General features: G+C 44.1%; 1 protein-coding gene across 1 annotated transcript in view; it reads right to left on the bottom strand.

Moving 5' to 3' along the window:
• The window catches only part of LOC139390668 (slit homolog 3 protein-like), a 425,054-nt gene that overhangs the window by 86,814 nt on the left and 325,257 nt on the right, over positions 1-12,983 (bottom strand). The window contains exons 19-20 of the mRNA XM_071137941.1: positions 12,766-12,929; positions 6,224-6,356 (exon numbers count right to left, since the gene is read on the bottom strand). Coding sequence (XP_070994042.1) covers positions 6,224-6,356; positions 12,766-12,929 — 297 coding nt within the window. The remainder of the gene's footprint in view (positions 1-6,223; positions 6,357-12,765; positions 12,930-12,983) is intronic.

A 12,983-nucleotide genomic window follows, 5' to 3' on the forward strand; every position in this document is an offset into this window, starting at 1 on the left:
ATGGGGTACAGGAGGGGGTTCAGGTGGATCTAATCTCCCAGGTAGTAGAGGAGATGTCCATTATGAGTGATGGGGTACAGGAGGGGGTTCAGGTGGATCTAATCTCCCAGGTAGTAGAGGAGATGTCCATTATGAGTGATGTGGTACAGGAGTGGGTTCAGTAGGATCTAGTCTCCCAGGTAGTAGAGAAGATGTCCGTTATGAGTGATGGGGTACAGGAGGGGGTTCAGTAGGATCTAGTCTCCCAGGTAGTAGAGGAGATGTCCATTATGAGTGATGGGGTACAGGAGGGGGTTCATTAGGATCTAGTCTCCCAGGTAGTAGAGGAGATGTCCATTATGAGTGATGGGGTACAGGAGGGGGTTCAGGTGGATCTAGTCACCCAGGTAGTAGAGGAGATGTCCATTATGAGTGATGGGGTACAGGAGGGGGTTCAGGTGGATCTAGTCACCCAGGTAGTAGAGGAGATGTCCATTATGAGTGATGGGGTACAGGAGGGGGTTCAGGTGGATCTAGTCACCCAGGTAGTAGAGGAGATGTCCATTATGAGTGATGGGGTACAGGAGGGGGTTCAGGTGGATCTAGTCTCCCAGGTAGTAGAGGAGATGTCCATTATGAGTGATGTGGTACAGGAGGGGGTTCAGGTGGATCTAGTCACCCAGGTAGTAGAGGAGATGTCCATTATGAGTGATGGGGTACAGGAGGGGGTTCAGGTGGATCTAGTCACCCAGGTAGTAGAGGAGATCTTCTTTTATGTTGATAAGTTTGTGAGGTCAGCTGTGGTGTTACAGAAGATGGTGGGGTTAGACCAGTTGAGTGTGAAGAAGCGTTTCTGCTACTGTCGTCATGGCAGCAAAAGGTAGTGGGAAACGGGGTAAGGTTAAGATACAATTTAAACAATGATGATTATCATGCCTCATAGGGTGCTTTTCTATCTTTGTCTGTTTTCTCTGTGGTTTCTTCTGTTTTTCCTTCCCTTTTCTATATGGAGGTACTACGGGTAGGTTCTCTCAATATTAATAAAACAAAAAATAATCTATTTAACTGGGCAAGTTAGTTTAAGAACAAATTGTTATTTACAATTATGGCCTACACCGGCTAAACCCGGACGACGCTGGGCCAATTGTGCTCCGCCCTATGGGACTCCCAATCACGGCCGAAGGATTTAGCCTGGAATCAAACCAGTAGGGTTGGAAGGTTAGACAGGTTGTATGTATCTGATCACTACTGTAGTAGGGTTGGAAGGTTAGACAGGTTGTATGTATCTGATCACTACTGTAGTAGGGTTGGAAGGTTAGACAGGTTGTATGTATCTGATCACTACTGTAGTAGGGTTGGAAGGTTAGATAGGTTGTTTGTATCTGATCACTACTGTAGTAGGGTTGGAAGGTTAGACAGGTTGTATGTATCTGATCACTACTGTAGTAGGGTTGGAAGGTTAGACAGGTTGTATGTATCTGATCACTACTGTAGTAGGGTTGGAAGGTTAGACAGGTTGTTTGTATCTGATCACTACTGTAGTAGGTTTGAAAGGTTAGACAGGTTGTATGTATCTGATCACTACTGTAGTAGGGTTGGAAGGTTAGACAGGTTGTTTGTATCTGATCACTACTGTAGTAGGTTTGAAAGGTGTGACATTACTCCTGTGGGTTTTTACATATTGTTACTGTTGATATTCACCTGTCCTGTCCACAAAGGTCGTCACCTTATTGGTATTTTAATGTTAAGTTATTACATGTCGCCATGTAATGTGAAATGTTTTTTGTTGTTTTGGGACAAATGGAGGGTTATTAAATGGCATTTGGAGTCCTTGAGACAATGGGGGAAGGTTGGGAAAGCCCAAATACGTCTGTTTTGTCAACAGTATACTGCTCTGTCTAGTATTGAAGTTTAAGAGACTATCAGGGCCCTTGAAGAGGACATCAAATCTATGGAATTGAAGTTGCTCACTCAAAATGACCCCAGACTAGTCATGAACTTACAGGACAAGAGAAATGAACTGAGTCTGTTTTTACATGAAAGAGTGAAGGGTGCCTTGATTAGGTCTAGCTTTGCTACCTTCAAGGATATGGATGCTCCAAGCGCTACCCAGGGCAGTCGACATTGCAGCGTAAACAGATGGTCTACCTTCGTCTCCCTGATGGGAAGGTGACCACGGATGACGGAGAGGTGCGCCAACATGCCGTGGATTTCTACTCTGCCATCTATAAGGCGGAGGATTGTGATCCTCTGTTTGCTGAACAGTTGTTACATGGAATTCCTCAATTGGGCAGAATATAAAATTATGTCTAAGTGTCTCTCAAACAGGTTGAAATAATATCTGGGGCTTTTGGTCCACAAGGACCAGTCTTATTGTTTACCTGACCGCTCAATTTTTGATAACTTGTTTCTGATAAGAGATGTTTTAGACATTTGTAAACTGTCTGATGTGAATGTGGGTTTACGTTCTTCGGATCAGTAGAAGGCTTTGATCGTGTGGACCACCAGCACTTGTTCAAAACAATGAAAGCCTTTGGGTTTGGGGATGAGGTTTTTTTCTTGGATGTGTTTACTGTATACTGGGTCCTCATGTATGGTGAAAGTGGAGGGTGGTTTGAGCTGCCCCATCCCCGTCCAAAGCCTGATACAACAGCTTCAGAGGACCCTTTTCAATTTATTTTGGTCTGGACAACATTGGACTAACGCTGCAGCCCTGTACCTGCCGCTGCATGAGGGTGGGCAAGGATTGTTGGACATTTCTTCTAGGATCATGGCTTTCCGGCTTCAAGCAGCCCAGAGACTGTTGTACAGTGAAGGTTCTAGCAGCCCAGAGACTGTTGTACAGTGAAGGTTCAAGCAGCCCAGAGACTGTTGTACAGTGAAGGTTCAAGCAGCACAGAGACTGTTGTACAGTGAAGGTTCAAGCAAAGTAAATCAAATCAAAATCACATTTATTTGTCACATACACATGGTTAGCAGATGTTAATGCGAGTGTAGCGAAATAATTCTAGTTCCGACAATGCAGTAATAACCAAGCAGCACAGAGACTGTTGTACAGTGAATGTTCAAGCAGCCCAGAGACTGTTGTACAGTGAAGGTTCAAGCAGCACAGAGACTGTTGTACAGTGAAGGTTGTAGCAGCCCAGAGACTGTTGTACAGTGAATGTTCAAGCAGCCCAGGGACTGTTGTACAGTGAAGGTTCAAGCAGCACAAAGACTGTTGTACAGTGAAGGTTGTAGCAGCTCAGAAACTGTTGTACAGTAAATGTTCAAGCAGACCAGAGACTGTTGTACAGTGAAGGTTCAAGCAGCACAGAGACTGTTGTACAGTGAAGGTTCAAGCAGCCCAGAGACTGTTGTACAGTGAATGTTCAAACAGCACAGAGACTGTTGTACAGTGAATGTTCAAGCAGCCCAGAGACTGTTGTACAGTGAAGGTTCAAGCAGCACAGATACTGTTGTACAGTGAAGGTTCAAGCAGCCCAGAGACTGTTGTACAGTGAAGGTTCAAGCAGCACAGAGACGGTTGTACAGTGAATGTTCAAGCAGCCCAGAGACTGTTGTACAGTGAAGGTTCAAGCAGCACAGAGACTGTTGTACAGTGAAGGTTGTAGCAGCCCAGAGACTGTTGTACAGTGAAGGTTCAAGCAGCACAGAGACTGTTGTACAGTGAAGGTTGAAACAGCCCAGAGACTGTTGTACAGTGAAGGTTAAAGCAGCCCAGAGACTGTTGTACAGTGAAGGTTCTAGCACCCCAGAGACTGTTGTACAGTGAAGGTTCTAGCAGCCCAGAGACTGTTGTACAGTGAAGGTTGTAGCTAGGTCGATGCAGCCTACATATTGATGAGGAGAGCAAGCTAAGCCAAGCACCTTTTCCTCTTAAAGCTAGAGGGGCTTGTCTGGCCTGATATCTTTCTATGAGTCTGTTATGCAGGCTTGGAGAGTTTTCAATATGTCCCGTAAGGCCGGCACACCACCAGGGATGTGGCTTTTTAAAGTGGTGGATAAAATACCCAATTTTCATAATTGAGTAAAGGTAAAGATACCTTAACAGAAAATTACTCCATTAAAATACTACTTGAGTAAAAGTCTAAATGTTTTTGGTTTTAAATATACTTAAGTATCAAAAGTAAATGTATTTGATAAAATATACTTAAGTATCAAAAGTAGAAGTAAAAGTATAAATTACTTTAAATTCCTCACATAAAGCAAACCAGACAGCATCATCTTCTTGTTTTGTTTAATTTACGGATAGCCAGGGGAACACTCCAATACTCAGACATCATTTACAAACGAAGCATGTGTTTAGTGAGTCTGACAGATTAGAGGCAGTAGGCATGACCAGGGAAGTTTTCTTGATAAGTGTGTGAATTGGACCATTTTCCTGTCCTGCTAAGCATTCAAAATGTAACGAGTACTTTTGGGTGTCAGGGAGAATGTCTGGAGTAAAAAGTACAATATTTTCTTTAGGAATGTAGTGAAGTAAAAGTAAAAGTAGTCAAAACTATAAATAGTAAAGTAAAGTACAGATACCCCAAAAAATGACTTAAGTAGTACTTTAAAGTATTTTTACTTATGTTCTTTACACCACTGCTTTTTTATAACATAGTCCCGTGCTATGGGTTCAGCCAGCCTACGTTCATGCCTGTTAGGTGTGGGGTGTACCAAGCTGGGTCATCTGATGAGGAGTAGGAGCAGATCGTTGGAGGAGCTGGGAGAAAGAGCATGGATCTGATCATCTCACCTACTGAGGAAGGTCGTAGCTGAGGTCTGCGATTCCTTGCCAGTACTTCATCGGCAGTATGTGACTGATACTTCCAACTCTGATCGGTGGACAGAGGGTCTGGATGATGTGTTCCCTGCACTGAATGTTAGTGCTGCGGCGGGGACATTAGAGGAAGACGTGGGGATGCTGCTTTCCTTCCATACCCCGGAGCTGGGGGAGTTCAAGGTGGTGGGAAAGAAGGCCATGTACATAATATGTGTATAAGTGTCCCATGCTTCTTCCCTGGAAGGGTTCAAATGGATGAGGTGGGCAGGTGTGTTTGGTCGAGGTGCCTCCCCAAAAGGAGGCACACAACGTCTTTATTTAAACTGCCTATTGATAAGAGGACAGCTGACCTCCAATGGAGGATAATACATGGAGCTATAGCCACCAACATGCATCTGGAACACCTGGACCCTATTGTTGGGGAGGGGTGTCCATTCTGTGCTGAGTATAAAACTCTGGCACATCTGTTCTGACAGATCCCCACCAACCTGTGTCCCAGGTTGGTGGGGATGATTGACCTGATCACTAGTTGGTTCTCAACTCTGGGAGAAGTTTTCTCTTCCCAACGGTTTATATTTGGGCCAAAGTCCAGGTTTAGTCGAGGGGCTGTCGTTGTCTTACTTAACTTTGTATCAGGGGCAGCTAAATTAGCAATCTGGAAGACATGAAAGAACAGTATTCGGGGACAGGGGTCTGTGGGTGTGGTGGGCATGCTGGAGGGGATGTTGGCAGCAAGACTGAGGGTTGAGTTTTCCTATTACAAACTGGTTAATAACATTGGGCTGTTTATGAGCATATGGGGTCTACAGAAGTTGTTGTGGAGGAAGATTTAGTGTTGTGTTTTTAATTGATGTGTAACCATGGTTTTGTTTGAGTGTTTATTGTTCCTAGATCCAATAAAGATGTTTTAAATCTCTCTCTCTCTCTCTCTCTCTCTGATGGTAAAGTGCCCAGGCAGTGTGGTGTTAATGCAGCAGTTTCTCGATGTACCACCTCAGTCTCCCTGGACCACTGGGTTGTTTGGTGGTGATGAACATCCCCGGTACCCCCCCACTGATACGCCTCATTGACCTTCAGCTATGGAGCTATTTTTTTAATTGAACCTTTATTTAACTAGGCAAGTCAGTTAAGAACAAATTGTTATTTACAATGACGGACTAGGAACAGTGGGTTAACTGCCTTGTTCAGGGGCAGAACAACAGATTTTTACCTTGTCAGCTCAGGGATTCGATCTAGCAATCTTTCAGTTACTGGCCCAACGCTCTAACCACTAGGCTACCTGCCACCCCTATGGGCACCCGACCTGACCCGGCCTCACCCTGCCTTACCCCGGCCTCACCCAGCCTTACCCCGGCCTCACCCAGCTGAAGACGACTAGTACTCTGAATAACAAAGAGCACAGACCAAGACTAGCTAGCCGGAGGACGTGTGTGTGTGTGTGTGTGTGTGTGTGTGTGTGTGTGGGTGACTCACAGCTCGGTGGTGTCCTTGGGTATGCCCTTGGGCAGAATGCGTAGCCCCCGGTTACTGCAGCGCACAATTGTGTCTGAGCATGTGCATGACTCTGGGCAGCTTGACACTGGAAAACATACATTCTCCTCAGTGCCTGCAGAGAGAGAGAAAGAAAGAACGAGAGAGAGAGAGAGAGAGAGGGGAAGAGAGAGAGAGAGAGAGAGAGAGAGAGAGAGAGAGAGAGAGAGAGAGAGAGAGAGAAAGAGGGGGGGAGAGAGAAAGGGAGAGAGGGAGGGGAGAGAGAGAGGGAGGATAGAGGGGGGGGGGAGGGATAGATAGAGGGGAAGAGAGAAAGGAAGAGAGAGGGAGGGAAGGGAGATAGAGAGGGAATAGAGGGGGATAAAGAAAGGGAGGGAAGAGAGACAGAGATTGGATAGAGGGGAAGAGAGAGAGAGAGAGAAAGAGGGGGGGAGAGGGGGAGAGAGAAAGGGAGAGAGAGAGGGAAGAGAGAGAGAGAGAGAGAGAGAGAGAGACAGAGAGAGACAGAGAGAGGATAGAGGGGGAGGGAAGGAAGGGAGAGATAGAGGGGAAGAGAAAGGGAGAGAGAGGGAGGGAAGAGAGATAGAGAGGGAATAGAGGGGGAGAAAGAAAGGGAGGGAAGAGAGACAGAGATTGGATAGAGGGGAAGAGAGAGGGGGGGAGAGATAAGGAAGGAAGGAAGGAAGGAAGGAAGGAAGGAAGGAAGGAAGGAAGGAAGGAAGGAAGGAAGGAAGGAAAGAAGGAAGGAAGGAAGGAGGAAGACAGAGATGAAATATGACTGTAAATTACATCACATTCCACTCACATTAGAGGAGAAGCTAAGGAGGGGAGTGTACAAAATAGTTCATGATAGACATTTCACATCCTGGCAACAGTGCCAGAACTTGGCCCTTTGAAAGTGGAACTCTATAAATGAAGCCCTAAGTTGATCGAGAATCTGATAATTGCACCACCATATCCTAAATCTCTCAGCCAGTTGCCTGCCTAGTGGGAGGACCTTTTTTGGGGGCTACCGAGTGGTGCAGCGGTTTGATTCCAGGCTGTATCACAACCGGACGTGATTGGGAGTCCCATAGGGCGGCGCACAATTGGCCCAGCGTAGTCCGGGTTAGGGTGTGGCAAGGGTTAGGCCGTCATTGTAAATAAGAATTTGTTCTTAACTGACTTGCCGAGTTAAATAAAGGTTCAATAAAAAAATACCAATATTACAAAAAAACAGGAGATCTGGCACATAATATTGCTCTTGGCCTGAGTCTTCCTGCATTTCCCTCCTTCCTTAGCTCCCTCCCGCCACCCCCCAAGCAGCTTTAATCTAAGGCCTGAGAGATGATATCTGTAAAGGCTTGAATTACACCACAGGTGAAAAAGAAACAGGGAATTAAGACATTAATGGAAGGTAATGACGTCTGAAGTCTGCTCAACAGTAACCCACAGCACTGGTTGGGTCTGGGACAGGGTCTGGCTTGGCTGATGCAGCCTGTCTGTATAGGACTAGGGGCTGGATGGAGGGAGGGAGCCGAAATGCTGACTTGTTGATTGGGGGACCACAAATCTCCCACTAATGAAGACATAAAACAGTCTAAAAACAGGACGTCAGTGAGTGTCATTATAGCTGCAGCAATGTGGACCTTGAGGTGGAGGGATACAGAGTGCCCTAAATCCTCCTCCTGCTCCCTCCTACTTAGCATGTAGCATTGAGGGCTAAATGAAACACCACCTATGGCTTCCAGCTACAGATACAGAGCCTTCAGAAAGTATTCATACCCCTTGACGTTTTCCACATGTTGTTGTGTTACAGCCAGAATTTAAAATTGATTAAATTGAGATGTTGTGTCCCTGGCCTACACACAATACCCCATAATGTCAAAGTGGAATTATGTTTTTGGCAATGTTTACAAAATAATAAAAAATGAAAGGCTGAAATGTCTTGAGTCAATAAGTATTCAACCCCTTTGTAAACATGGGCTTAACCAGTCACATAATAAGTTGCATGGACTCACTCTATGTGCAATAATAGTGTTTAACATGATTTTTAAATGACTACCTCATCTCTATACGCCACACATACATTTATCTGTAAAGTCCCTGAGTCGAGAAGTGATTTTGAAACACAGTTTCAACCATAAAGATCTGTGAGGTTTTCCAATGCTTTGAAAGAAGGGCACCTATTGGTAGATGGGTACAACAACAAAAAATCAGACATTGAATATCACTTTGAGCATGGTGAAGTTATTAATTACACTTTGAATGGTGTATCAATACACCCTGTCACTACAAAGATACAGGTGTCCTCCCTAACTTAGTTGCCGGAGAGGAAGGAAACCGCTCAGTGATTTCACCATGAGACCAATGGGGACTAAAAAACAGTTTGTTTAATGGCTATGAAAGGAGAAAACATATTTTCTCTCTAACAGGGATTCTATCCAACCTTTTTAAGGTACATCGGGGAAAAAAATTCATGACGACAGGCTTGAATGAAACTTCCCAAATGTTGACAAAACATAATCCGCTAGACACGCTGGGATCTTTTTATGTTGGAAAAATGTATAATGCAGGAAATGTAGGTGGAAACGATTTTATGTGCAAATATTGATTTAATATCAAAGTAAACTTGGAGTTACGTGATGACATGCTGTGTGGTTTTCCCAGTATGACTCGTTGGGAGAGCATGCAGTTTATTAGGCTACAGATGAAAGAAGTTATGATGAACTTCACAGGGTGGTGAAAGTACAGAGTGATGAACTTCACAGGGTGGTGAAAGTACAGGGTGATGAACTTCACAGGGTGGTGAAAGTACAGGGTGATGAACTTCACAGGGTGGTGAAAGTACAGGGTGATGAACTTCACAGGGTGGTGAAAGTACAGGGTGATGAACTTGATGCTCCTTTCCAATAAATATAAAAATGTATATGTGTATTTTAACCCAATGTTGGTTGAATTGAAGAAGTTTAAGCTTCCTATCAATCATTGTTTTTAAAACCAGGGATGTATTCATTATGGAAACCGTTTACCATTTAAGAACCAAACGGAAGCAAACAGAGCAAAACTAGAGGTAGGTCCCTCCCTGTTTTGTTCCATTTGCTTCAGTTTAAGAAACGTTTTGCAACAGAATCGACGTAATGAATACGCCCCCAGTGGACAGCTAGTGAAAAATGCGCTCTTGCAACAGCTGCATAGTGCGGATCCCAGCGTATGGAATAAAAGTTTGAGTTCCTCCCTTCTAAACTCCCCTGTGGTATTGTGCTCCATACTGTCAACAACTAGTTTCATTTAAGAAGACCAGGAATGTGGCTTTTATTGCTCCATCTAATTCGTACTGATTCCCCAAAAATTCCATGGGCATAACAGACTTGCTCAAACTCGCACACTTTTGATAGACTTAAACAGCTGCTAATGATCAAGATATCAAAATGTCACAAACAAAAATGTCAACAATAGGCCTATAGAAAATGCATCACACATTTGCAAATAACAAATCTCGGTAGTGCTCAAAGCATGCAGTTACATTAGAGCAGCATTTCCTTTTCAACTCAAAGCGATGAGCCCAATCAGTCCTCCATGACAACACAATCATAAACAACAGTGTAGGCTAATTAGTCCTTCGTTTTGGGGTTATGCTCAGGTTAAACAATTTGGCTAATGTATATTTCCAAGTCCTATTTTTGAAGATCGAGGGGTAATTGGAATGATTGAAAATCTGACACTGTTATTTTTTAAATCTTTTTTATTATAGCCTAATCATATTATTATCTGTAGTGTAAAGCAATGGGTTAGAAGAAGCCTACATGACCTATAACTTATAACTTATAAAGTGAAACGCTACAAACATTTATGGGCAGCTATGTAAACACTAACATTGATTTATCCTGGAATTGGTAATATACATTTTTGTCTTCTTCTAATGCCTCTTAATCAGGTTGACGTTTATTGGGAAGAGACTTGTCCTTGAGGCAGAACTGAGTGATTTCCACTAGATGGACCAGCTACAAAGTCAAAATGTGCTATATTGTAAAAAGAAGTTCTGAAAACAAAAATGTGCTTTTTGGTCTTAATTTAAGGTTAAGGTTAGGCACTAGGGTTAGCAGTGTGGTTAAGGTTAGGGTTACGTTTAAAATCAGATTTTATGACTGTGGCTGTGCCAGCTAAACCTTGTGCCTCTTTACAATACTGAAATTACAATACTGAGTTTAAATATTCCAAAAGTTATGTTACTGATTACAATTTTGGACAGGTACAGTAACTAGTAACTGTAACAGATTACATTTAGAAAGTAACCAACCTAACCCTGACAATACCAACCTAACTGACAGAGTGAAAAGAAGGAAGTCTGTACAGAATATACATATTCCAAAACATGCATCCTTTTTACAAGGCATTGAGGTAATACTGCAAAACATGTGGCAACATAATTAACATTTTGTTCTGAATAAAAGTGTTATGTTTGGGGAAAATCCAATACAACACATTACTGAGTCCCACTCTCCATATTTGCATAGAGGTGGCTACATCATGTTATAGGTATGCTTGTAATCATTAAGGACTGGGAGCTTTTCAGGATGAAAAATGTACGGAACGGAGCTAAAATCCTAGAGGATTTTGGTTCAGTCTGCTTCCCGCCAGCCACCGGGAGATGAATTCACCTTTCAGCAGGACAATAACCTAAATCACAAGGCCAAATCTACACTGGAGTTGCTTCCCAAGAAGACGGAGTGTCCAGTTTTCATTTAAATCTGCTTGAAAATCTATAGCAAGACTCAAAAATGTTTTTTCAATTTGACAGAGCTTGAATATTTTTTTAAAGAATAATGGGCAAATGTTTTACAATCCAGGTGTTCAAAGCTCTTAGAGACTAACCCAGAAAAACTCTTGGCTGATATCGCTGCCGAAGGTGATTGTACATGTATTGACTCAGGGGTGTGAATACTTATGTAAATTAGATATTTCTGTATTTCATTTTCAATAAATGTGCACAAATTTCTAAAAACATGTTTTCACATTGTCACTATGGGGTATTGTGTGTGTAGATTGGTGAGAACAAAATATATGCTTAATCCATTTTGAATTCAGTCTGTAACACAACAAACTGTTGAATAATTCAAGGGGTATGAATATTTTCTGAAGCCACTGTAGCCGAACAAATGAAGCTAGTGTAGCTCCTCTAGTGAAACTCAATATCTACTGTATAACTTGGCTGTCTGGGACTTATATAGAATGTACCAAATTATTACAACTCACAAGTGAATTGACTATATGAGAAGATTTTTGGAGCTAATCCCTACAGTCCTTAAGAGTAGAAGTGCTATTTTCCCAAGAGCCCGGTACATTTGACAAGAGGCCCACTGTGTGTGAGAGAGAGAGAGAGAGAGGCAGCTAGTTCTGCGCTCGACCAGACAGAAGCCAAAGTGCATTTCCTTTCTGGTGTAAATTTTTACGGCCACAGTTCAGTTCCTTGGGCCTCCATCTCCCTCACTCTGCCTGGGGGAAATGACCGAGTCCCCATAAAACCAACACTGACATGAGATAATGTGGTCGCCCACGGTTACTGTTCCATTGGTCTTCACAGTCCCTACACCCTAGCCCTGGCCCCTGTTCTGTCAGATACAGGAGTTAATAGCTATGTGTGTGTCTGTGTGTGTGTGTGTGAGAGAGAGTGTGTGTCCCACATGCCGTAGACTACAGGAGGACAGAGTCATGGAGGGGAGGGGGTTGTGTAGACGGTCTTGGGCCTATGCCTAGTAACAGGTGGAAGCAGCAGATTTCGTTGTGCATTTTACACAGCCAGTGGAATTTCATGGGAAGTGGATATGAACGGCTTGTAGATGGATGTAGATGGAGAGGTGTGACAGTAGCTAAGACAGAAATAGAGCAGTGAGTCTAAAAGTCAGAACCAGGGACCCTGGACACAAAGCCTGCTGTCATAAGACCCTTCACATAGAGCCTGCCCCAGAACCAGGGGCCCTGGACACAAAGCCTGCTGTCATAAGACCCTTCACATAGAGCCTGCCCCAGAACCAGGGGCCCTGGACACAAAGCCTGCTGTCATAAGACCCTTCACATAGAGCCTGCCCCAGAACCAGGGGCCCTGAACACAACTGTTGTCATAAGACCCTTCACATAAAGCCTGCCCCAGAACCAGGGGCCCTGGACACAAAGCCTGCTGTCATAAAACCCTTCACATAGCACCTGTCTGGGGCCAAGAAAAATAGGTATTGTTCTAGTGATGGATGGTTAGATAGATGGAGGTGTGGGAGAAACAGGGCCAGGTGTGATGGATGGTTAGATAGATGGAGGTGTGGGAGAAACAGGTCCAGGTGTGATGGATGGTTAGATAGATGGGGGTGTGGGAGAAACAGGGCCAGGTGTGATGGATGGTTAGACAGATGGAGGTGTGGGAGAAACAGGGCCAGGTGTGATGGATGGTTAGATGGATGGGTGTGTGGGAGAAACAGTGCCAGGTGTGTGTGTATGGGGTGTCTGTGTTTTTAGGGGGTGTCTCTGTGGGTGTGGTGTGGTGTGTTTCGTACCGTCGCAGGTGAAATCGGGTTTAGCCACGTCCTGGATGGGGATCTCCTTGAGGAAGGCAGGTTTTTGACAACGAGGGTTCCCACTCACAACCCTGGTCTTCTTCAGCCACAAACCCAGCCAGGCCAGGTGACAGTCACATACATAGGGGTTGGACAGTAGGTTACTGAGGGAGAGAGAGAGAGAGAGAGAGAGAGAGAGAGAGAGAGAGAGAGAGAGA

Source organism: Oncorhynchus clarkii, chromosome 31 (genome assembly GCF_045791955.1).
Source record: "Oncorhynchus clarkii lewisi isolate Uvic-CL-2024 chromosome 31, UVic_Ocla_1.0, whole genome shotgun sequence".
Lineage (NCBI taxonomy): Eukaryota > Metazoa > Chordata > Actinopteri > Salmoniformes > Salmonidae > Oncorhynchus > Oncorhynchus clarkii.